Genomic DNA, 25043 nt, shown 5'->3' on the forward strand with positions numbered 1-25043 from the left:
ATGCTCAACGTTTGCACCTGAGACAGCGTCAAGTGTCCTATCGACAAGTTCACGATCTCTATTCAGAAGGCTGTGGTGAAGCCGGACCCGGTGCCTCCTCTTGAGCAGGTGTGGTTGTTAACCTATGGACTCCTAGAAGAGGGCAAGTAGGAACACATCCTCAAGGCCATGTCGGAGCCAATTGGTAAGCTGTGGATGGTCCATATGGACTCCATGATTGCCGTGTGGCGCCGCCCTCATTGACTCCCTGCTGCCATCACCGCCATGTCGTTGTCCGGATCACCATGAAGCAGAAACCCTAACTGGCGCTTGATAACGCATGCAGATGCCTTGTGCATTACCTAGGACGCGGCGGCGGGACAACGTCACCGTAGTGCGACCGAGTGAGCGGAGCGGTGCAATGCGTACCACCGCACCGTGTTCGCGATGTCGGCGGCGGCCTAGTGAGCGGAGCGGTGCAACGCGTACCACTGCACTGTGTTTGTGATGTCGGACATCCCGCTGGACTGGGTCCTCGCAATAGCCGTGTTGGCGGAGGCTTGCCATCTACTGATCCAACACCACCACGGAGATGTCTGAGTGGCGCCAGTGCCGCCTCAAGGGGAGGGTAGGCGGAACGGGGCGGCGTCCTCGACCAACACGGCCCTGCGCGCGACGCTGGAATTTATATGACAAATATATGTACAAGTGCGTGTCAAGGGCTAGATGATAATAACAAATAATATAATTTATTTCTCTTCAAATTTTTACTCCCTCATTTTCTTTTTAGGTCTCACACCGATTTTTTCCTTTCCCTCCCCTGTCTCCCGCCAATAGTGACTAATTCTAGTCAGAAGAAATTAAGCTCGCGCGCTTGATTACCATGGCCCCACCTGTCATACTAATTAACGACGGAGACTAACATCAGGTCTCGGAGTTAACTATGCCATGAAAATAGGAAGCCTCCCGCCCCTCCCCCCATATCAACTCAGATCCCTTCCTCGTCTTGTAGGAAGGATCCCTCTCTTGAGCAGATCGATCATGGCGTGCCCTCCCTCATGAACCTCATAGCTCCACCCCCATTCCACGATTGAAGGTTGAGGGCAAAGGAGGCGTGTCTTGTTCAGCATCTGGGACGGAAAGCATATCAATCCCCACCCCCGATTTCGTAGAAACAGCAGGTAAATACTAGTAAGATTTGAAGATTTTGCCTCCTCCCCCCTTTTTGCTTGAGATCTGGCCCTTCTAAGCCTTCTAATTACTCTTCTCTTGAGTGAATTTGATAGTGCACACCAAGTGTTTGATAGTTGTCCTCTGTTATTTGTTTAGATTAGAATTTTGGGGACCCTTCAGATAGATGTGGTTGTTCCTGATTCTTCCTATACTTCTTCTATAAGGTTACACCTTACATATACTTGATTGAAATTAGCATTTTAGAGTTTATTCATTAGTATTTACAAAAACTGCAGTAATTTCTCTGTATAAAAAAAGAACACTAAACCTCTTTTTTTTAAAGAGAGCAAGCGAAAGAAAGGAGTCCCGTCTTGGCTGTTCCCTTATGCATACGAGATAGCTAGGCTCAGAATCTTGTCTGCAATTATGCAGGCAATAGGCACCCATGTCTGCAATGATTGTTGTCTATATAATGATTCAGAGGCTGTTTTCATCACATTTTACTAGGTGGTAATTGTTTCATTTGATTTTCATCAGATTGCTCAGAGGTCATGTGCTATTTACTCCGCCACCGTCGCTGCCGATAGTCATTATTAGTCTAATCAATCCATAGATTCTAATACCGCAACATGCAACAGGAAACAGTACACAACCGGCCAGCTGCGCTTGTTTGCATTGCTACCACAACGGCTAGGTAGATGCGGCTGCCTAACCGGCTAGCCAACAAATGTTACAACATTCTGTACTGTAGTCAAACACGCTGCTCTCTATTCTGAATACTCCAAAAAACTCTGTTAAGCTAAAACCATGGTATTGTGCACCTATTGACTAAAGTACTTGAGTGTAGCTCAGTTCGGTTTAGCTAGCTATCTTCAAGATTATCCATGCAATGAACAGTCAAAACCATAAAACTGAGAAAAACAACACTTGCCAAACACGTTGGTTGTTTTGCTAAAACTGGAAAAACAAAACTATGTTTTTTGGAAAACATAGTATTCATTGCCCACATATTTATGTTGCAGCAGATATGTCACGGATAAGAATTAATGTTGTTGAATCCAGTGAAGAATATATGATGGAAGAACCGGTCGAACATCATAATTCTATTGAAAAAGATGTTGAATCATCTGATGTTCATGAAAGAAGTACTAATGATGAAGAAGGCTTCACAGTTCGTGATGATGCTGATGCGGATGAAAATGAAGATGGTAAATTTGTTGCTGATTCCTTACCGTCTGCAATAAATGATTATTCATCATCGTAATATATAATTCATGCTTCTATATATTCAGCTGAAAATGCAGAAACAAAAGAGCGTAAGAAGAGGAAGCTGAAATATATTTGGAACCTTCCAAAAGGGAAAAGGATAATGGTTCGATGCAATGACATAGATCAGCCAGTTGGAAAAGAGGCTAAACATCTTGGGGACTTTCTTGGCTCGGTTGCAAGGAATGGGTCATTGTGTTGCTTGAGCTACAAGGATTGGAGATTGCTCAAAACTAAAACAAACGTAAAGGCTATACTAGATCAAGTGAAGGTAAATTTTAATCCACTCAATATCCTTTACTAGCTTGTTCTATGTTGCCTTACATTGCAGTCACCCTATTTATGTTGTAATGGTTCTGTAGATGAGGTTCCTTTATCCTCCTCGCATGGAAAAGTATATATTGAAGACAATTGGAGACAGATGGAGGCAACATAAGTCCGATCTGAAAGCAATTTATTTTGATGAGAAAAAAAGCACCGAAGCCAATGAAAACAATAAACCAAAATGGGTGACTCCGGATCAGTGGAGATCTTAATCATTGGACAACCCAGAAAGCGAAGGTACTTACAGAATTCCATTTTCAACTTTCTTTGTTGGACTATATATATATATATATATATATATATTGTCTTGCAGATACCATGAAAGATATGCACATAATTGTTTTGATTCAATCTTTGATAGGAAACTAGTGCTACAAATAGGAATAATTGTTCACTGAGGAAGTCTACACACACTACTGGGACAAAAAGTTTCGCTCGACAGAGGGAAGAAATGGTAAAATTCTACTAACTTCATGCATCTCTCTTCCATTCATGTTTTGTAATGTAATTCATGTTTACGTTACATATCAACAGAAAGATGCAGATCCTGAAAAGAAGTATCCTCATAGGGCTCACTTGTTCATCCATACGCACAAGCCGAAAACTTGCAAGAACAAACTAATTAATGCTCATGTGGTATATTTACAACTCTCAACCAGTCATTTTTGAATTTGATATTATATATATTCTTCTTATTTACATTCTTTATGTATATTTAGGAAGAGTTGAAGGATATTATGGGAAAAAACCCTGAATTAGCAGATAACAGTGATGGCAAGATTGCATGGAAAGGAGATGCGTTAAACAGAGTATTAGGAGATGACAAGCCTGGTCATGTACATGGTTTGGGACTAGTTCCATACCCGAAAAAACTTTTTGATGTTTCTACTTCACGTATATTCCAGAATACACATTTTACTTCGGTGGAGGACACACCAAATGAAGATATGCTAGCATTTAGAGTTGAACTGGAAAAGTTACAGCAAGATAAGAAAAATCAAGATGCTAAAATTATGGAACTACAGGAGCAGATGAGAAGAATGGAAAGACAACCAAATCAGGTAAATTTCTATGAACTATAAGCTTCATTTAGTTTGTGGACTAACCTTTCTGAATTTATATCATAGGAAATTTCAGATCCAATGGCTACCATTGGGCTAGAACCTTCGGTTGATGGACATAACTCAAACAGAAAAGTTTGTATCATAAAATCCTAAAATTTCACTCTAGAAATTATGTCTCAACTAATATTTATGTTATGCTATATGTAGAGGGTGCTTGCTCCTCCCGTTGATAGACTCCGACTTGTTAAAACACGACCAAGTAATTTACAGAACAAGCGAAGTGGTTCAAATGGTGCAGATTTGGAAATATCAAACAACAATTCTGTTTCAGATAAGGTTTGTCTACTTAAATACTCTTTGGAACCTGTCATTGCTGAGTTTTAAGTTGTTACTCTTGCACTTTTTGCAATTGCATGTATAATACCCAAAAGTTGATTTGTACCATTTTATACTAGAACAAACAAACTATGGTTCATAATGGTGGCAGTGCACGACAACTAGAACAATGTTCTGCTGCACCCAAGATATCATCATAGTCTCATATCCAAAATTATGATCAAACTATATTGCTCCCATGTTTATGTGGTTACTTGTTGCTATCAGAATGTTGTCCAGAACCATGAAACTTCTGATCATAATTTTAGTGCATGGCAAGGGGAGATAAATTCTGCTGCGCAAAAGGTATATTTCCATTACCATATTCAATATGTTCAAAAAATATTGTTTCTGATGGTTATGTATCTACTGGTCATCGTGCTATCAGAACGCTGTCCAAAACAAAGAAAATTTACTTGAGGATGTCAGTGCGCGTCAGGGGGAAAAAACTTCTGCTTCAAATAAGCTGGTATCTTTTCATAATCACAAACAAATTTGTGTTCAAACTATGGTGTTAGCTGTTTATTACTTCTTCTTTGGATGATGTTCCTCCTGTAATAACCACTATTAGACTGTTGTCCAGCCCAAAAAAACAACAAAAGGTGCTAATGCAAGCAGTAAGAGTCCTCAAAGTGCTTCCCTGAGTTGGTTGGGTGCCAATGAACTACCTGTAAGAGTACTCATTCATTTCATATGCTCCCCTGTTCTTTTTTCTGTTTTCTCATATGGTAACTTTGGTTTTCTCTAACAGGTAGGAACTAAAGTATTCTTGAAGAGCCTGAAAAAACATAATAGGGACGTAGCTCTTGCTACAATTGTAAGTTGTGATCCTAAATTTAAACTTGATGGTGCTGAAATTGGAAACGAATTCTGGGCGGTGCATGTCGATATGGCACTTGAGAAAATTGAAAATTTGGTACGGAGTCGAAAAATTGCAATACTCTCAGTAATGCTGAAAAAACAAAGATTGCATGGCCTTCAACCTTTGTACGTGACTAATCTTGCCTCCGTTAGTACTTGCATCATGTCAATGCATTGTGTGTTAACAATTCATTTTATTTTCTTGTTTGTAGATTCAGAAGATAAATGGATGAGTATATGGGTGTGTGGCAACTCAACTGCAAAGAAAGATGTTGATGGTCCATTTCGTCATGATGATGATGATGTTGATCGATGGATGCTATCAGTTTTAGTTATGTCGTAGGGATAACGTTCCTGTTGGATGTTGTTCCTTGGTTAAGTTTTAATTAAGTTGTAGGGATGTTGATGGATGCTTTCGTTTAAGTTTCAGTGTCAGAAAATAGTTAGATTATGCATCACATTTGGATGATGTTCTCCTGTAATAACCACTATTGTAATCCGACAATTTTATCTAATATATGATTTCTTTGTCTCGTCAGTATATTCTCTTGTTTTTCCTTCACTTGAAATACATAATTATCACCTCTACATGGAGCATTACTTTAATTGCTAGCAATAATAATAATAATAATAAATAATAGTAATAATAATAATAATAATAATAATAATAATAACACTATATGTACCAACACTTGGAGCGTTGGAAATACTCCGTTGCCAAGCAATGGGATTTTGATTCTTGTACATTACGCACCAACATATAAAAGTGTTGTAGATGTCTGTTTTAACTGTTGTAGTCTTGCAACGGTCCCTTTTACCAACGGCAATATAAGCGTTGCATTATGCGCTAGCAACACTGGATAAGGCTACGCATCCCAAACCGTTGGTAAAGACACTGGCAACGCATATATGGAATTTTAGATACGGAAAAATGCGTTGCTATAGGAGGGGTCCTGTTGTAGTGTATCTTCTTCTGTAGTTTTTCCTCTCGTGAGTTCTTATGCAGGTCGCGTACATACAGCAGGAAGCTGATTGATTTGCTCTTAACATATATTAATATTAAGTATGTTAAGCCTATACAACAACATGATATCAAGAGCTTATCAAGGCATTGAAAATATACACATCCAAATGAAAGTATCTCAGCTCACTCATCCTCTTGTAGGCAGTATATATACTTGAACATGCCATCTGCTTGCCAGCGTATGTTTTTTGTCTCCATTTTTGTCCGTGCAATATATTAGTCACCGAAACACTGTATTATTATTTTTTTCAAAAATTTAATATTCAAAGTACTATTAATGCTTCATCAAAAATAGAAAATAAAAGTTGTGCCAAATGTGAACTAGTAAAGAATGCCATTTTAGAGAACAACTTCCTGTATGGTCGCTAATGCCATGATTGTGGGCTAAAACCGAGTATGGAAAATCCACATCTAGTTAAGGATGTCATATTAACATCGCTTACACTGGCATGTGCACTAGTGCTACGAAAACAAAGGGCATCCTTTACTAGTGCTCCCAAAAACAAATCGCTTACACTGGCATGTGTGTGGTTGGACCAAGCAGTCAAGGAAGTGGCTTGTTTGTGGTTTGAATAAGCAGTCAAGGAAGTTTTTACTTACCACAGATGATGGTGTTCAGCAGATCAGCCCTCGTCCATAGGCCTTCTTTTTATCCTTTGTTACCCATATTCTGCCTTCTTTTCTTGACTATGTTGCTCCTTAGATGTTTAGAGACCGGATGTAAACTCGTTATGCTTGTACCGTCTTCATATGATGCCGTGAGACAATAAAAACAATATTTATAGGGATTTTTTTTAAATGCAACCTACAACCATGTCCCTTTTTAGTGCTGACCGTGATGGTCATTGAGAGAGCGGGCATCATTAGAAGCATGTCTTCTGTCTTGTCTGTGGGAAGGTCCCACCTTGGAGGGTGAAACAATGAATTTGATGTCCTCCTCGCATGGAGTGAAAATCAGTGCCCCGTTCCCTATGCCACGTGTGACCTGCTGCCTTAGCTCGGCAGTTTTGTCTCCAGGCTGCAGCACGACCCCTATATGAACTCCCCGAATGAGCACACAGGGCAGCAAGCTAAGCTAGCTTAGAAACGCAAGCAGGAACTCCTCGATAATTACCATGGCGAACACCGCCAAGGTCGTGGCAATCCTTGGCATTCTTGTGTTCCTGCAGGTCGTATCATGTGCCGTCGCCCGGCACTCTGATCCAGGGACTTCTCTAGCCAGCGTGCAGGCAGGAACGATGACGGTGGACGGGTACGAAGAAGGAGAGGAGGGCGGCGGGCCGGCAGCGTGCGATGGCATATACCACAGTGACGGGGATTTCCTGTCAACGCTGCCTACAGATCTGTACGCGGGCGGGAGCCTGTGTCACAGGTTTATAGGCATCACCAGCACGCAAACCGGGCGTAGCGCGATGGCCATGGTCGTGGACGTGTGCGATGACTGCGGCGACGATGAGTTGGGAACGTCAGCCGCCGTGTGGAACGCCCTGGGGCTTGACACCAATGCTGGCGTTGCGCCCATCAGGTGGTATGTGGAATGAAACATTGTACGTATCAGTCGGTGCAAGTCTATCAGATTGATCGAGTGAAAATAGATCTAAAATAGTAATAAAGTACTTGCATACCGTCATGGTGTGTGAACAATACATATGTAGTATACGAATAATGTATTTGTAAGTGTGAATCAGTGTAGGTCTATAGGGTGAAACTCAATGTAAAGTGAGATCTCAGCTCGCTAGTCTCCTGCACTGACCAATGCATACCGGGCTTCAACATCCTCTTTCATGTTTTCGTATTTTGTCCGTGGAAATATTCTCCGAGCTACGTCGTGGGATGCACATCAAGCCATCAAGAGGTACAGTGGCCGGTGATTATCCTCGTGTTAAAAAAATGCGCTATGTGTCCAGCAAATATACTTTTCTAAAAATGGCAGTCAGTGTAAGTTTGTAAGAGTGCAAATCACCACTCCTTTCCGATTTGTTAGGCTATTCAAAACTAAGAAAATGACCGATGTAAATCGGTGCAAGTATATTGTATAATAGTGAAAACCAATGTGACATAGTAATGTTAAAGTACGTGCATACGTTCATGGTGTGTGACAAATACATAACTGTGCACCATAGCTTCCCCTTCTTGCTTTCCTCCTTCAGAAGATTCTCCGAGCAGCCCTAAGCATGCACGGCTCCATCAAGATAAACAATTAATGCACATCATCGCCATCCTTCATTCGAATGCATCCTCACAACACTCCCTCATCCATCAATCTCCCCTAGCTCTAATGTGTCCACTTTCCTGGGAACACCTTCATTATTAGCTTTGACGAGGGAAGCCTTTAGCCGTGCCCATATTTTGATTCTTTAACTAGTGGTTGGGGCATCACCCGGTGGCGCCGCTTGGGAGGAAGTTGTGCACATGTTTTCAATTAAAAAATACATGTAGTCATCACCTTCATCTAAAAAAATATTTAAAAAATCCCCACCTCCAGCTAGAAAAAGAAATAAAAAGGAAAAAAAATCATGGATGCGGCCTACCAGCGAGCGCCACTCTGTGTAGCCGTCCATTTTAAAAAGGGGGTCATCACCTCCATATAAAAAAACATTTAAACAAATTCCTCGCCTCCACCTAAAAATAATATCCTAACAGCTTTTTCACCGCGGCCAACCAGCTTACACCACGTGGCATAGCTGATTGGCTGCCCTTCGTGCGTAGCTTAATGGGTTTAATTCCTTCTGTCGACGAGCATGTGGCTCGCCCTCAATCCAAATTCACACAATTGATAGATGTTAAATACACGTGATGATGAAACTGGAACTATTCAAAGCCAGTTTTGTGTTAGGAACAAGCTGGTAAAGATGATGGTGGTGTCTCGAAGTCTATATTTGAGAATTCTCATGATGGAAAAAAATGCAGCAATTCATGCTCAGGAAATCACATTACAGAAGTTCGCCAGGGAATCAGAATTTAAGGTATTACTGTTGATATTTGCAACTGAGAAAATCAGCAAGGATTCATAACTTTTTTCAAAACAAAATGGGTATATGATGTACTATATATATAACCTCCCACTTAAATAAATATTTTAAAAGTATTTAAGTATTTCTTTAATATCTTTTCATGAACAACATAAAAATAATTTTATTATCACATGTTGATTATTACAGCTAGAAGGAGCCAAAAGTTGACGAAGCTATATACTCAGATAGGGTGGGAAGACATGGAAGGAGTAATGAGTGGGAAAAAACATGGTGTGATATATTTGGAAGAGAAATTAGCGGGAAAACATGGCAGTAGATTTTGACAAAATAAATCAGCGTGGAAAAATGGTGCGATAAAAGAGGAGGGCATATTTAGGGCTTCAAATCAACGAAGGAAAAGGTCGGGAGAAATGGACAGGCAAAAAGGACACCTTCGGCATGGTGGTGTCATGGGGTTGTAGTGGAAACATCTTCTTGTGTGAGTGGTAGTTGACGTATGACTCCGCAAGATGACAACAATAAAATGGTCGTTTGCTGGTAAGCAACTTCTACAGTACATATTGGAGGCTAAACGTGATATGCGAAATTGGTGGGAGATATTGGCAGGAGAAATTAGGGAGAAAATATGTTGAGAGATTTGGGCGGGAGAAATCGACGGGCAAAAGGCAGGAAATTATGGCGGGAAATGTCGGTAGCTGTTTATCGCCTCAGATTGGCTCTAAATTACCGTTCGTTTCCTTCATGCGATATTGGCTCGACAAACATAATCAACACTTTTTGGACGAGTCTAGATAGCGGTCGGCTGCTCGCTGGCCTTCGCGAGCGGCCGGCCTAAAATAAAAACTTTTTGTCCCTAATCTATACAAGGTAATAATTTGTTTCCTCTAATTAATATAAGAAAACAATTTTAATCCATATATTCGAAAAAGTACATGTAACAGTAAAGTATTATGAAAACATCCATGTAAACATGTGTGAACACATTTAATTTAAGTTTTCAATTTTTTAAAAATTCATAACTTTTAAACCGCGCATCGGAATTAAGATCCGTTTTCACTGTTGAAACCCTCGTAACATGCTCTTTGAAACTAGATCTCACATGGGTATGTTTCGACGAACTTTTTTGTGTGCAATTTAGTCTCCATTTGGTGCAACTGTTTAGTCGTTGACATGCAACTAGCTGACAGTCGATGTGCAACTTTTTTTTATAACTGTGGACATGTAGTTTTCAGTAATGGCACCACCCATACTACTCTCTAACAGTGAAATGTGCAATTTTGTCTGCTGCCCCGGTGCCCTGGCCAACTGCCAGGTAGTCGCCGCGCGGTTGCAGCCCCGCGGCCGGGCGTGAGCATTACGAAAACACATGTGCGACTACGCCGACGAGAGTGTGCAACTCCGCGGCCAGGCGTGAGCACCTCTCACAACAATTCATGTGCGACTATGCAAACAAGATTGTGTGATTGTGTGGCCATGCATGTGCGACTATGCCAACGAGGGTGCAACTCCGCGGGCGGGCATGAGCACCTCCCACAGCAATTCATGTGCAACTATGCGGACGAGATTGTGCGACTCTGTGGCCATGCATGTGCGACTATGCCGATGTGAGTGTGCAACTCTGCGGTCGAGCGTGAGCACCTCCCACAGCAATTCATGTGCGACTATGCCGACGAGAGTGTGCAACTCCGTGGCCGAGCGTGAGCACCCGCCACGACAATTCATGTGCGACTATGCGGACGAGATTGTGCGACTCTGTGACCATGCATTTGTGACTATGCCGACAAGAGTGTGCAACTCTACGGCTAGGCATGAGCACCTCCCACAGCAATTCATGTGCGTCTATCGGGACGAGATTATGCAACTATGTGGACATGCATGTGCGACTATGCCGACGATGTGCAACTCCGCGGCCAGATATGAGCACCTTCCACAACAATTCGTGTGTGACTATGTGGATGAAATTGTGCGACTCTGTGGTCATGCATGTGAGACTATGCCGACGAGAGTGTGCAAGTCCATGGTCGGGCGTGTGCACCTCCCACAACAATTCATGTGCGATTATGCGGACGAGATTGTGCGACTCTGCGGCCATGCTTGTGCGACTATGCCGACAAGAGTGTGCTATTCCGCGGCCGGGCGTGAGCACCTCCCACAGCAATTCATGTGCGAATATGCGGATGAGATTGTGCAACTCTATGGTCATGCATATGCGACTATGCCAACGAGAGTGTGCAACTTCTAAAGATGTGGTCATATGTGTGACCATGGCCGCGCGTGGTCGTGCGACTATTTTAATAAGAGTATGCAATTTTGTGGTCATGTGTGTGTTACCATGGCCGCTCGTGAGCTACTACACCGACGAAAATGTACAGCTTTGCGGCCATGTGTGCTACTACACCAATGAAAATGTGCAGCTCCATGATCCTCTGTGTGCGACCATACCCCAACGCGTGTGCAACTCTCGCAGTTGTTCATAAGCTATTATACCAACGAGAGTGTTTTATCACCACGACTTTCATTGCCGGTGAGATCTGCAACTTTATCTACTGTCCCATTCATCTACTTACCGCAGTTCGTGCAACTTTGGCTGCTCCTACGGCCAACCATACATGAGCCGTTGTGCAACTTTGTATGTTGCCCCAACCAAACTTTGGCTGCTCCTAGTGGTTGATGTGCAATTTTTTTTCTAACGACAAAGACTAAACGTACACCACTTGTAGAATTAATCTACTATTCCTCAAAAAAGTTAGTAATTAACAAAATGTGCGGGTCGTAGTAGTGATGTAGTGGCTACTTACTTTACCATTGGAGCAATGTACGCACGGCGAATGGTTCTCCAACCGAAGCTAACTCTTCTTCTGACGTGGATTTGTGCACTTTAGCTGCACTGCCATCCAAATGAACTTCCACGGTGGCAGACTGAATCTCATCTGATGGCAATTTAGACAATTTCTGAACTTGGCCACTGTTCTCCATGAGAAATGGCAGCATCCTCTTATAGCCAAATGAGCTTGGATGATGAACAAACTTTGACCTGATGCAGCTAGTAGGACACTGAAAGTCTGAAACGAGCAAAATCACACATTATCTCACTGCTATGCAGGAAAATGTAGTCACCCAGCTGAACTTGCAGACGCTAACAAGAGACGTAGTAGCATCAAGAAACTGACAGGCTTGCTGCTTGCCGACGCAAACAAGAGACGATCTTGGTTTCTTCTTTCACATTGTCATAGATCTCCCTGTCTGCTCCGGCCTTCACAACAAGTGGCTCCACGAAATCCACATGATAAGCTCCATGCGAGGATGGCCGGCCTGAGGTGTGGCGGCGACGGCCATGCGAGGAGGATTGGGCGAAGGGCGTGGACACGTGGGGATAGACACAAACGCGAGCGGGTGAGAGTGCCTGGCCAGAGGACGGAGATGGTAAAGGCGACGGCGTGGGCGTGAGGCCGCGCACCCGTGTACGCCCGCGCACCTGGGGAGCAGGCGCTGCGTGCTCTCGACGTGGCCGCCGCGGCCCCGATGACGCGTCGGCGAAGAAAGAGGCGTGCCGCTCGTCGTGCTCGGTCCTTAGCCACGTGTCCTAGAGCACGGAGTCGGGGGCGTACCTGGAGTCATAGTACAGGTCATTAGGGAGGAGGCGGCGGCACCACTCGATCTCCTCGCGGCGCGCACGGCCGCTCGTCGGGATCGGCGGGATCGGGACCCGGTCGGCGGAGAGATGCCAGTTATTGGGGAGGTGGACGTCTCTCCATGGGAGAAGCGTCCTCGTCACCCAATAATGCCGGCATACATCCGCGATAATGTACTACTGGTCGCGCTCGCTGCCGGCCCTAGGGCCGATGGTGAATGGGGCAGGCACGGGGCTCGATGCAGTGGCGATGCGACCTCCTCTTTCACGGAGCCGCGATGGTGTCCCGAGGAGGAGCCAGCCTCGTGGTCATACTTCTCCTTGCGGTCGTGGTTTCACAGCCCCATGGCTGCGAGGCGGCCGGCCGACGAGTTCGAGAACGGGGAGAGGCTAAGGGTTGGGGTTTTCGGGTTTCGAGGAGGCAGCGGGCTGGAGCGGGGAGTGTGGATGATGACCGGTCCACGACTTCCCATTTAAGAAGGACGGTGACCGTTCGCCTGGGCGGATGACAGGTGGGGCCAACCGCGCGTGCGCATTAATGTCAGGCGGTGGGAGGTAGGTGGCCGCCTGCCACGTGGCCCCGACACAGACGAGCGACGGGTCCGCTTGCTGTTCGCTACGACCCAAACCCGGTGCATGTTTGCGCTCGAAATGGGTCGGCCCGGACACAAAACGGACCAGATGGGTCCACGCCGTCGTGCGTTGGGCCGTCTGGTTGTCTCTTTTACCCCAAACAGACAGGGCCGGACGGGTTGGGGTCGTGCGGTGGAGTTGGCCTAAAGTTCAATCATTGTAGGAGTTCCAAACACTGGCGGACCTCCCTGGTGAGTGCTACCTCTTGAGAACTGCGTTGGTTTTCTCTTGAAGAGGAAAGGGTGATGCAGTAAAGCAGCGTAAGTATTTCCCTAAGTTTTTGAGAACCAAGGTATCAATCCAGTAGGAGATCACGCTCAAGTCCCACGCATCTACACAAACAAAAAAGAACCTCGCAACCAATGCGATAAAGGAGTTGTCAAGCCCTTCTCGGTCACTTACGAGAGTGAGATCTGATAGATATGATAAGATAATATTTTTGATATTTTTATGATAAAGATGAAAAGTAAAATAAATGGCAAAGGAAATAACTAAGTATTGGAAGATTAATATGATGGAAGATAGACCCAGGGGTCATAGGTTTCACTAGTGGCTTCTCTCAAGCGCATAAGTATTATGGTTGGTAAACGAATTACTGTCGAGCAATTGATAGAATTAAGCATAGTTATGAGAATATCTAGGTATGATCATGTATATAGGCATCACGTCCGAGACAAGTAGACTGAAACGATTCTGCATCTACTACTATTACTCCACACATCGACCGCTATCCAGCATACATCTAGAGCATTAAGTTCAAGAGAACAGAGTAATGATTTAAGGAAGATGACATGATGTAGAGGGATAAACTCATGCAATATGATATAAACCTCATCTTTTTATCCTCGATGGAAACAATACAATACGTATAGGTTCCCTTTCTGTCACTGGGATCGAACACCGCAAGATTGAACCCAAAGCTAAGAACTTCTCCCATTGCAAGAAAGATCAATCTAGTAGGCCAAACCAAACTGATAATTCGAAGAGACTTGCAAAGATAAACCAATCATATATTAAAGAATTCAGAGGAGAATCAAATATTGTTCATAGATAATCTGGATCATAAACCCACAATTCATCGGATCTCGACAAACACACCACAAAAGAAGATTACATCAAATAGATCTCCAAGAAAATCGAGGAGAACTTTGTATTGAGATCCAAAGAGAGAGAAGAAGCCATCTAGCTAATAACTATGGACCCGTAGGTCTGAAGTAAACTACTCACACATCGCCGGAGAGGCCATGGAGTTGATGTAGAGGCCCTCCATGATCAATGCCCCCTCCGGCGGAGCTCCGGAAAAGGCCCCGAGATGGGATCTCTCGAGTACAGAAGGTTGCGGCAGTGGAATTAGGTTTTCATGGTGCCCCTGGATGTTTGGGGGGTACGTGGATATATATAGAAGGAAGAAGTACGTCGGTGGAGCAACGGAGGGCCCACGAGGGTGGAGGGCGCGCCCAGGGGGTAGGCACGCCCCCCTGTCTCGTGCCTTCCTCCCTTGTTTCTTGACGGACACTCCAAATCTCCTGGATCATGTTTGTTGAGAAAATCGCGTTTCCGAAGGTTTCATTCCGTTTGGACTCCGTTTGATATTCCTTTTCTTCGAAACCCTAAAATAGGCAAAAAAACAGCAATTTGGGCTGGGCCTCCGGTTAGTAAGTTAGTCCTAAAAATGATATAAAAGTGTAAAATAAAGCCCATTAACATTCAAAATATATAATATAATAGCATGGAGCAATCAAAAATTATAGATACGTTGGAGACGTATCAAACATCCCCAAGCTTAATTCCTGCTCGTCCTCGAGTGGGTAAATGATAAAAGAAGAATTTTTTATGTGGTATGCTTTCTAACATATTTCTCAATGTAATTTTTCTTTATTGTGTCATGACTGTTCAGATCCATAAGATTCAAGATAAAAGTTTAATATTGACATAAAAATAATGATACTTCAAGCATACTAACTAAGCAATTACATCTTCTCAAAATAACATGGCCAAAGAAAGTTATCCCTACAAAATCATATAGTCTGGCTATGCTCTATCTTCACCACACAAAATATTTAAATCATGCACAACCCTGATGACAAGCCAAGCAATTGTTTCATACTTTTGATGTTCTCAAACTTTTTCAATCTTCACGCAATATATGAGCGTGAGCCATGGATATAACACTATGGTGGAATAGAATGGTGGTTATGGAGAAGACAAAAAAGGAGAAGATAGTCTCACATCGACTAGGCGTATCAACGGGCTATGGAGATGCCCATTAATAGATATCAATATGAGTGAGTAGGGATTGCCATGCAACGGATGCATTAGAGCTATAAGTATATGAAAACTCAACAAAAGAAACTAAGTGGGTGTGCATCCAACTTGCTTGCTCACGAAGACCTAGGGCATTTTTAGGAAGCCCATCATCGAAATATACAAGCCATGTTCTATAATGAAAAATTACCACTAGTATATGAAAGTGATATCATAGGAGACTCTCTATATGAAGAACATGGTGCTACTTTGAAGCACAAGCGTGGAAAAAGAATAGTAGCATTGTCCCTTCTCTCTTTTTCTCTAATTTTTTTGGCCTTCCCTTTTTTTTCTTCTTTTTTTTCATCCGGAGTCTCATCCCGACTTGTGGGGGAATCATAGTCTCCATCATCCTTTCCTCACTTGGGTCAATGCTCTAATAATGATGATCATCACACTTTATTTACTTACAACTCAATACTTAGAACAAAATATGACTCTATGTGAATGCCTCCGGCGGTGTACCGGGATGTGCAATGATGCATGAGTGACATGTATGAAGAATTATGAACGCTGGCTTTGCCACAAATACGATGTCAACTACATGATCATGCAAGCAATATGACAATGATGAAGCGTGTCGTTATAACGGAATGATGGAAAGTTGCATGGCAATATATCTCGGAATGGCTATGGAAATGCCATAATAGGTAGGTATGGTGGCTGTTTTGAGGAAGGTATATGGTGGGTTTATGATACCGGCGAAAATTGTGCGATACTAGAGAGGCTAGCAATGGTGGAAGGGTGAGAGTGTGTATAATCCATGGAATCAACATTAGTCATAAAGAACTCACATACTTATTGCAAAAATCTACAAGTTATCGAAACAAAGTATTACGCACATGCTCCTAGGGGGATAGATTGGTAGGAAAAGACCATCGCTCGTCCCCGACCGCCACTCATGAGGAAGACAATCAATAAATAAATCATGCGCCGACTTCATCACATAACAGTTCACCATACATGCATGCTACGGGAATCACAAACTTCAACACAAGTATTTCTCAAATTCACAACTATTCAACTAGCATGACTCTAATATCACCGTCTCCATATCTCAAAACAATTATCAAGTATCAAACTTCTCATAGTATTCAATGCACTTATATTAAAGTTTTTATTATTGCCATGTTGTTCTAAACGACTCTCAAAATAATATAAGTTAAGCATGAGAGAACAATAGTTTCTATAAAACAAATCCACCACCGTGCTCTAAAAGATATAAGTGAAGCACTAGAGCAAAAACTATGTAGCTCAAAAGATATAAATGAAGCACATAGAGTATTCTAATAAATTTCAATTCATGTGAGTCTCTCTCAAAAGGTGTGTACAGCAAGGATGATTGTGGTAAACTAAAAAGCAAAGACTCAAATCATACAAGACGCTCCAGCAAAACACATATCATGTGGTGAATAAAAATATAGCTCCAAGTAAAGTTACCGATAGACGAAGACGAAAGAGGGGATGCCTTCCGGGGCATCCCAAAGCTTAGGATTTTTGGTGTCCTTGAATTTTACCTTGCGGTGCCATGGGAATCCCCGAGCTTATGCTCTTGCCACTCTTTTTTCATAATCCATCAAATATTTACCCAAAGCTTGAAAACTTCAGAACACAAAACTCAAAATAGAAAATCTTGTGAGCTCCGTTAGCGAAAGAAAACAGAACACCACTTCAAGGTACTATAATGAACTCATTCTTGATTTATATTGGTGTTAATCCTACTGTATTCCAACTTCTCTATGGTTTATAAATTCTTTTACTAGCCATAGATTCATCAAAATAAGCAAATAACACAAGAAAAACAGAATCTGTCAAAAACAGAACAGTCTGTAGTAATCTGTAGCCAACGCAAGTTCTGGAACCCCAAAAATTCTAAAATAAATTTCTGGACGTGAGGAATTTATCTATTAATCATTTTTAAAAATAGTTAACTAAATAGCACCTTCCAAATAAAAATGGCAGCGATTCTCATGAGCGCTAATGTTTCTGTTTTTTACGGCAAGATCAAAAAGACTTTCCCCAAGTCTTCCCAACATTTTTACTTGGCACAAACACTAATTAAACACAAAAAACACAACCAAAACAGAGGCTGGATAAATTATTTATTGAATAACATCAAGGAAAACTATTGGGTTGTCTCCCAACAAACGCTTTTCTTTAAAGCCTTATAGCTAGGCATAAGATTTCAACGATGCTCACGTGAAAGACAAGAGTTGAAGCACAAAGAGAGCATCATGAAACACGTGACAAACACATCTAAGTCTAACATACTTCCTATGCATAGGAATCTTATAGGCAAACAAATTATCAAGGCAAGCAAAAACTAGCATATGCAAGGAAGCGGAAAGAAACAATAACAATCTCAACATAACGAGAGGTACTTCGGTAACATGAAAATTTCTACTACCATATTTTCCTCTCTCATAATAATTATATGTGGGATCATAATCAAATTCAACAATATATCTATCACAAAACATATTCTTAACACGATCCATATGTATGCCAAGTTGACACTCTTCCAAAATAGTGGGATTAGCATTAACTAAAGTCATGACCTCTCCAAACCCACTTTTATCAAAAACTTCATATGATTGAACATTCTCCAAATATGTGGGATCTAAAGTTGACACTCTTCCAAACCCACTTTCAATATTATTGCAAACGTTATTATCAATCTCATATTCATCATGGGGCTTAAACAAATTTTCAAGATCATAAGAAGAATCACCCCAATCATGATCACTGCAACAAGTAGTGGACATAGCAAAGCTAGCATCCCCAAGCTTAGGGATTTGCATATTATAAGCACAATTGACATTAATAGAATTTATACTATCATCATTGCAATCATTCTTTTTATTCAAAGATCTATTGTGAATCACTTTGTAAAGTACTTCATAGCAATTTTCAGATTCACGAATTTCAAGCAAAACTTCATAAAGATAATCTAGTGCACAAAACTCACTAGCAATTGGTTCATCATAATTGGATCTCTTAAAAAGATTAGCAAGCGGATGAGGATCCATAGATCTTGTGTTCTCTGTTTAGTAATAAATAAACAACTATTCCAACCAAACAAGCAAACGAGTCAAGTAAGACATCAAAGCAAATGGAAAGACGAACATAAGAAGGGCGAATAAAACGGCAAGGGTGAAGTGGGGGAGAGGAAAACGAGAGGCAAATGGCAAATAATGCAATGCAAGGGATAAGAGTTTGTGATGGGTACTTGGTATATTTTGACTTGGTAATGGTGCCAGAAATGACTTGTTGTGGGAGTCAAATCTTGACTTGACTTGGCGCGAATCTCCCCGGCAACGGCGCCAGAAATTCTTCTTGCTACCTCTTGAGCACTGCGTTGGTTTTCTCTTGAAGAGGAAAGGGTGATGCAGTAAAGCAGCGTAAGTATTTTCCTCAGTTTTTGAGAACCAAGGTATGAATCCAGTAGGAGATCACGCTCAAGTCCCACACACCTACACAAACAAATAAGAACCTCGCAACCAACGCGATAAAGGGGTTGTCAAGCCCTTCTCGGTCACTTACGAGAGTGAGATCTGATAGATATGATGAGATAATATTTTTGGTATTTTTATGATAAATATGCAAAGTAAAATAAATGGCAAAGGAAATAACTAAGTATTGGAAGATTAATATGATGGAAGATAGACCCGGGGGCCATAGGTTTCACTAGTGGCTTCTCTCAAGAGCATAAGTATTACGGTGGGTAAACGAATTACTGTCGAGCAATTGATAGAATTGAGCATAGTTATGAGAATATCTAGGTATGATCATGTATATAGGCATCACGTCCGAGACAAGTAGACCGAAACGATTCTGCATCTACTACTATTACTCCACACATCGACCGCTATCCAGCATGCATCTAGAGTATTAAGTTCAAGAGAACAGAGTAATGCTTTAAGGAAGATAACATGATGTAGAGGGATAAACTAATGCAATCTGATATAAACCCCATCTTTTTATCCTCGATGGCAACAATACAATACGTATCGGTTCCCTTTCTGTCACTAGGATCGAACACCGCAAGATTGAACCCAAAGCTAAGCACTTCTCCCATTGCAAGAAAGATTAATCTAGTAGGCCAAACCAAACTGATAATTCGAAGAGACTTGCAAAGATAAACCAATCATACATTAAAGAATTTAGAGGAGAATCAAATATTGTTCATAGATAATCTGGATCATAAACCCACAATTCATCGGATCTCGACAAACACACCGCAAAAGAAGATTACATCGAATAGATTTCCAAGAAAATCGAGGAGAACTTTGTATTGAGATCCAAAGAGAGAGAAGAAGACATCTAGCTAATAACTATGGACCCGTAGGTCTGAAGTAAACTACTCACAGATCACCGGAGAGGCCATGGAGTTGATGTAGAGGCCCTCCGTGATCAATGCCCCCTCCGGCGGAGCTCTGGAAAAGGCCCCGAGATGGGATCTCTCGAGTACAAAAGGTTGCGGTGATGGAATTAGGTTTTTGTGGTGCTCCTGGATGTTTGGGGGATACGTGGATATATATAGGAGGAAGAAGTACGTCGGTGGAGCAACAGAGGGCCCACGAGGGTGGAGGGCGTGCCCAGGGGGGTAGGTGCGCCCCCCCTGCCTCGTGCCTTCCTCCCTTGTTTCTTGACGGCCACTCCAAGTCTCCTGGATCACGTTTGTTGAGAAAATCACGTTCCCAAAGGTTTCATTCTGTTTGGACTCCGTTTGATATTCCTTTTCTTCGAAACCCTAAATTAGGCAAAAAAAACAGCAATTTGGGTTGGGCCTCCAGTTAGTAGCATAGTCCCAAAAATTATATAAAAGTGTAAAATAAAGCCCATTAAAATCCAAAATAGATAATATATCAGCATGGAGCAATCAAAAATTATAGATATGTTGGAGACATATCAGTGGGCAGGGTATGGCGCCTGCCATACCTTAATTTTGAGCAATTCTTATGGGCCAACGCGGCCAGTGGCCTGATGGGCCGAGACAGCCATCCACCCACGAAACGACGAGTCACCGCTGGCCTGGCCAGGTTCGAGTTTTGGCTTTTCTCTCGTCTCGACCACTACTCGACCTCTCTGCCTCAAAAAAAATACTCGACCACTCAACATGACGCTACGTGGCAACCCTAGCGAGCGGCGGCGGCGGCGGCTGGCCAGGTCGCCAGGAGCCCAGGAGCCAGGAGCGGCGGGCGGCGGCTGGCCAGGGAGGTGGCACCACGGCAGCAAGCGACGGCGGCTCAAGCCGGGGCCTAGGCGCCTAGCGGCGGCGGCGGCAGCAGCGGTCCACTAGTCCGGCCACTTCTGACTCCGGCGTAGTTTCCGTCCAGATTGCAAGAAGATGGAAAAAGAAAGGAAAGGGAATAAAGGAAAGGAGAGGAGGTAATTTCTGAACTTTTCTGAATTTTTATAGCAAATTTAACGGTAGTTGTAGCTTGAAGCAGAATGTAGATTTGTAGTGACCGAATGGATGATATTTTAACTGTAGCCTAAAGCAGATTTGTAGCCAAATTTAACAGCAGTTTGAAGCCTTAAATTCAATGTGAATAAGCTTGCTAGACTCACAGAGATTTATCATGAGGATTTCTTAGATTATGAACGTGTCCATATAGTTGATAACCTAGAGCTATTCATTATCCATATGAGAAGAATTGAAGACTTTAGAGCTTGTCATGATATTGCAAGCCTAGCTAAAAAGATGGTTGAACTTGAAAGGCATGTTATGTTTCCCGTTGTTTATCGCCTCATTGAGTTAGCATTACTACTACCGGTAGCGACGGCAACAGTTGAAAGAGCCTTCTCATCAATGAAAAACATCAAGACTGAGTTGCGTAGCAAGATGGCTGATGACTGGCTTAATGACTTGATGGTGTGTTACATTGAGCGAGAGATCTTCAAAAGTATTGATGTTGGTAAAATTAAGAAAGATATTCAGAAGGAGGGTAGGGCATTACCATTGCGTGGGTCTTCTAGACGCCATTAAAAGCTTCATTATCGGTATGTTTTAGGTTGTTTTCCAATTGAAACATGTCTACGTTTTCATTGTATTTGGTTATTGGTTTGTAGTGAGCATTGTTAGTGTGTATTGACTCCTTCGATTCGCATAAAAAAATTCTAGTGAGACTTCGCCCCATCTTAATTTTTTCCGTGGTCCGCCTCTGGTTCCAGAGATTGTAGGTGTTCCTATCAAGCAACAGAAGTAGGTCACGAATTAGGAGTAACAGAATTACTCTTGTTGACATAGTTACTATCATTTAGGAGAACTCATGTTGGCATAATCAGCGTGACTTAGTGAAGGAAATATGCCCCAGAGGCAATAATAAAGTTATTATTTTATATTTCCTTATATGATGATAAATTATTATTATTCATGCTAGAATTGTATTAACCGAAAACTTGATACATGTGTGGATACATAGACAAAACAATGTGTCCCTAGTAAGCCTCTACTAGACTAGCTCGTTAATCGAAGATGGTTAAGTTTCCTAACCATTGACATGTGTTGTTATTGATGAATGGGATCACATCATTAGGAGAATGATGTGATGGACAAGACCCATCCGTTAGCTTAACATATTGATCGTTTAGTTTTATTGATATTGCTTTCTTCATGTCAAATACATATTCCTTTGACTATGAAATTATGCAACTCCCGATACCGGAGGAATACCTTGTGTGCTATCAAACGTCAAAACATAACTGGGTGATTATAAAGATGCTCTACAGGTATCTACGAAAGTGTTTGTTGGATAGGCATAGATCAAGATTAAGATTTGTCACTCCGAGTATCGGAGAGGTATCTCTGGGCCCTCTCGGTAATACACATCATAATAAGCCTTGCAAGAAATTTGCCTAATGAGTTAGTTACGAGGCGATGTATTATGGAATGAGTAAACAGACTTGCCGGTGACGAGATTGAACTAGGTATGAAGATATCAACGATCAAATCTCGGGCAAGTAATATACCGATGACAAAGGGAATAACGTATGATGTTATTACGATACGACCGCGATAAAGATCTTTGTAGAATATGTGGGAACCAATATGAGCATCCATGTTCCGCTGTTGGTTATTGACCGGAGAGGTGTCTCAGTCATGTCTACATAGTTCTCGAACTCGTAGGGTCCGCACGCTTAACGTTCGATGACGATTTGTATTATATGAGTTATGTGATTTGGTGACGTATGTTGTTCGGAGTCCCGAATGAGATCACGGACATGACAAGGAGTCTCGAAATGGTCGAGAGATAAAAATTCATATATAGGACGATAATATTCGGACACCGAAAGTGTTCTGAAATACCGGGTACGTATCAGATCACCGGAAGGGGTTCCGGGCAACCCCCGGCAAGCTATATGGGCCTAATGGGCCAAGAGTTGGATAGACCAGCCCCTAAGGGGCTGGTGCACCCCCTATAGGCTGAAATAAGGGGGAAAGGAAAGTAGGGAAGGGAGAAGGAAAGGGGAGGATTCGGCCTCCCTCTTTCCTTCCCCTCCTCCCTCTCTTTCCTTCCTCCTCCGACACTTATGAAAGGGGGGAGGCCGACTTGTAGGAGGCACCCAAGTAGGATTACTCCTACTTGGGGCGCCCTTTGCTGCCCCTCTCCCTCTCCTATCTATATATACGTGGAAGGGGGTACCGCTAAAACACACAACATTGATTTCTAGCCGTGTGCGACGCCTCTCTTCACAGTTTACGTCTCCGGTCATATTGTTGTAGTGCTTAAGCGAAACCCTGTGCGGATCACTTTATCATCACCACCACCACGCCGTTAAGACATTCAAGTTGAAAGCAGATGATTCGATTTACCAGCACAATTGCACAAACAACCGTTTCAATTAGACGTCCGACCAGGTGACAGCCACCTCGCCGACGTGCTGATCTCAGTGGGGCCGCAACCATTGTCCTAGTCGTATTTAGGAGAATTTGTAATTAATTATAAGGAGAAAAATACAGAGCAAACACACGGGAGGATGTTGAAGTATATATATTGCTGGGTATGCATTGCTCACAAGGACACTGCTTATACGTTATACAACAAAACATACATTGATGGACACTTACATATAATTAAGTATAGATTACCCGCAGACATCATGCATGCACGCACGCATGTACTAGGTAGTTTGTTGCTTTTATTCGGCTACTACATTGAGGAAAGACTTTGAAGTTGAAAGCAAATGACTCGAGTACAATCTCATCCATTTTAAGGCTGTCGCCACTTACCAGCGCAAACACTCTCTCGATGTTTCAGTTAGACATCCGACCAGGTGACGGCCACCTCCCCGACGCTGGTGTCAAGCCCCAAGGCATGCCACACGGCGGCCGACGTGCTGATCTCGGTGGTGCCGCAGCCGTTGTCCGTGTCGCATTCGTCGACGACCATGGCCTTCACGGTGATCCCGCCAGCGCTTTTGATGCTGATCACCAATCCGCAGCGGAAACCGGGCCCGTACCACGCTGAAGTCATCGCCACCAGCAAGAGGCTGTCGCTGTGGTACTGGCCGTCGCACTTCGCCGGCCCTCCCTCCTCTCCTTGCTCAAATCCGTTCACCGACATCAATGCCGGGATGTTGTAGACATCCCCCGCGGCGCACCACACCTGCAGGAAAACAAGAATGCCAAAAATCACCACGACCTTGGTAGTGCTCGCCATGGTAATTGAGTTTATATGCTAGGATGCAGTTGGCCCTGGTAGTTGTGTGCTTTCTCTCTGAGTTTATGCATATATATAGGCTCCTGCTACAGCATGCAGACAAAGTGATGGACGTACTTACCCATGTGCATGGCCCGCCATCGTGCCACTCGTCAAAGCCTAGAGACGAAGTAAGGACTCTCTCATGTCCTGATTTCACACTCTTGGATTGCTGAGACCACGGTTTTTGGATTGCACAGAGCTACGGCAATGAAAAATGGTATTCTATCATGTATGTGATATAGTATACGGATCCGCCGTCTTTCCATGCTTTGAGATTTGTACTACATTTCATTGTTTTGGCAAATTTTGTCTTTTTAGATTATTATATAGGACTGTGATATTTGGCACATGTGTGTCATATAAGCAAAACTGCCACACATCTACTTCTTTCACTTTAAAGTACCACACGGTCCCCCTTCCTTCGACCCCACCTTCTCCCGAACGACCTTGCAGGCTCGCCCGAGAAACCTGCTTCTTTCGCACATCTCGCGCGCCCATCCCCGAGAAAACTGCCACTTCTTCATGTCTACCACATGATAAAAAAATATTGCGCATATGGGATTTGAACCCACACCTCCTTGGCACCAAAGCGCGCCACCACAACGACCTCACCCTTAGGTATTTGTTGCTCAAACTAAAGAAACTAATCGTTTTGATCTTTTTTTTTTACAATTGTGTTACTACAAAAAAGTACAGAAAATTACCACGATTTTTCCTCGGGACAAA

The 25043-nt window shown here is 42.8% G+C and overlaps 2 protein-coding genes across 4 annotated transcripts; both read left to right on the top strand.

The window, feature by feature from the left end:
* Positions 1 to 897: 897 nt before the first annotated feature.
* On the top strand, positions 898 to 2973 carry LOC123131350 (uncharacterized). Of its 2 annotated transcripts, none has more exons than XM_044551041.1 (4): positions 898 to 1160; positions 2175 to 2360; positions 2445 to 2689; positions 2781 to 2973. In XM_044551041.1, the coding sequence occupies exons 2-4, from the start codon at positions 2180 to 2182 to the stop codon at positions 2952 to 2954; spliced, it is 600 nt and encodes a 199-aa protein (XP_044406976.1). In that variant the 5' UTR covers positions 898 to 1160; positions 2175 to 2179; the 3' UTR covers positions 2955 to 2973. The 2 variants fall into 2 exon arrangements, with proteins under 2 accessions (XP_044406976.1, XP_044406977.1); XM_044551042.1 differs by having other exon boundaries at positions 2178 to 2360.
* A 121-nt stretch (positions 2974 to 3094) lies between these two features.
* Positions 3095 to 5572, top strand: LOC123131351 (uncharacterized). 2 transcript variants are annotated; one of them, XM_044551043.1, is made up of 11 exons: positions 3095 to 3196; positions 3277 to 3378; positions 3462 to 3803; positions 3870 to 3938; positions 4014 to 4142; positions 4262 to 4330; positions 4410 to 4487; positions 4570 to 4650; positions 4753 to 4851; positions 4933 to 5168; positions 5255 to 5572. In XM_044551043.1, exons 1-11 carry the CDS (start codon positions 3194 to 3196, stop codon positions 5265 to 5267), a joined length of 1221 nt encoding a protein of 406 aa, XP_044406978.1. In that variant the 5' UTR covers positions 3095 to 3193; the 3' UTR covers positions 5268 to 5572. The 2 variants fall into 2 exon arrangements, with proteins under 2 accessions (XP_044406978.1, XP_044406979.1); XM_044551044.1 differs by having other exon boundaries at positions 4765 to 4851.
* Positions 5573 to 25043: the final 19471 nt, after the last annotated feature.

This window comes from Triticum aestivum, chromosome 6A (genome assembly GCF_018294505.1).
Source record: "Triticum aestivum cultivar Chinese Spring chromosome 6A, IWGSC CS RefSeq v2.1, whole genome shotgun sequence".
Lineage (NCBI taxonomy): Eukaryota > Viridiplantae > Streptophyta > Magnoliopsida > Poales > Poaceae > Triticum > Triticum aestivum.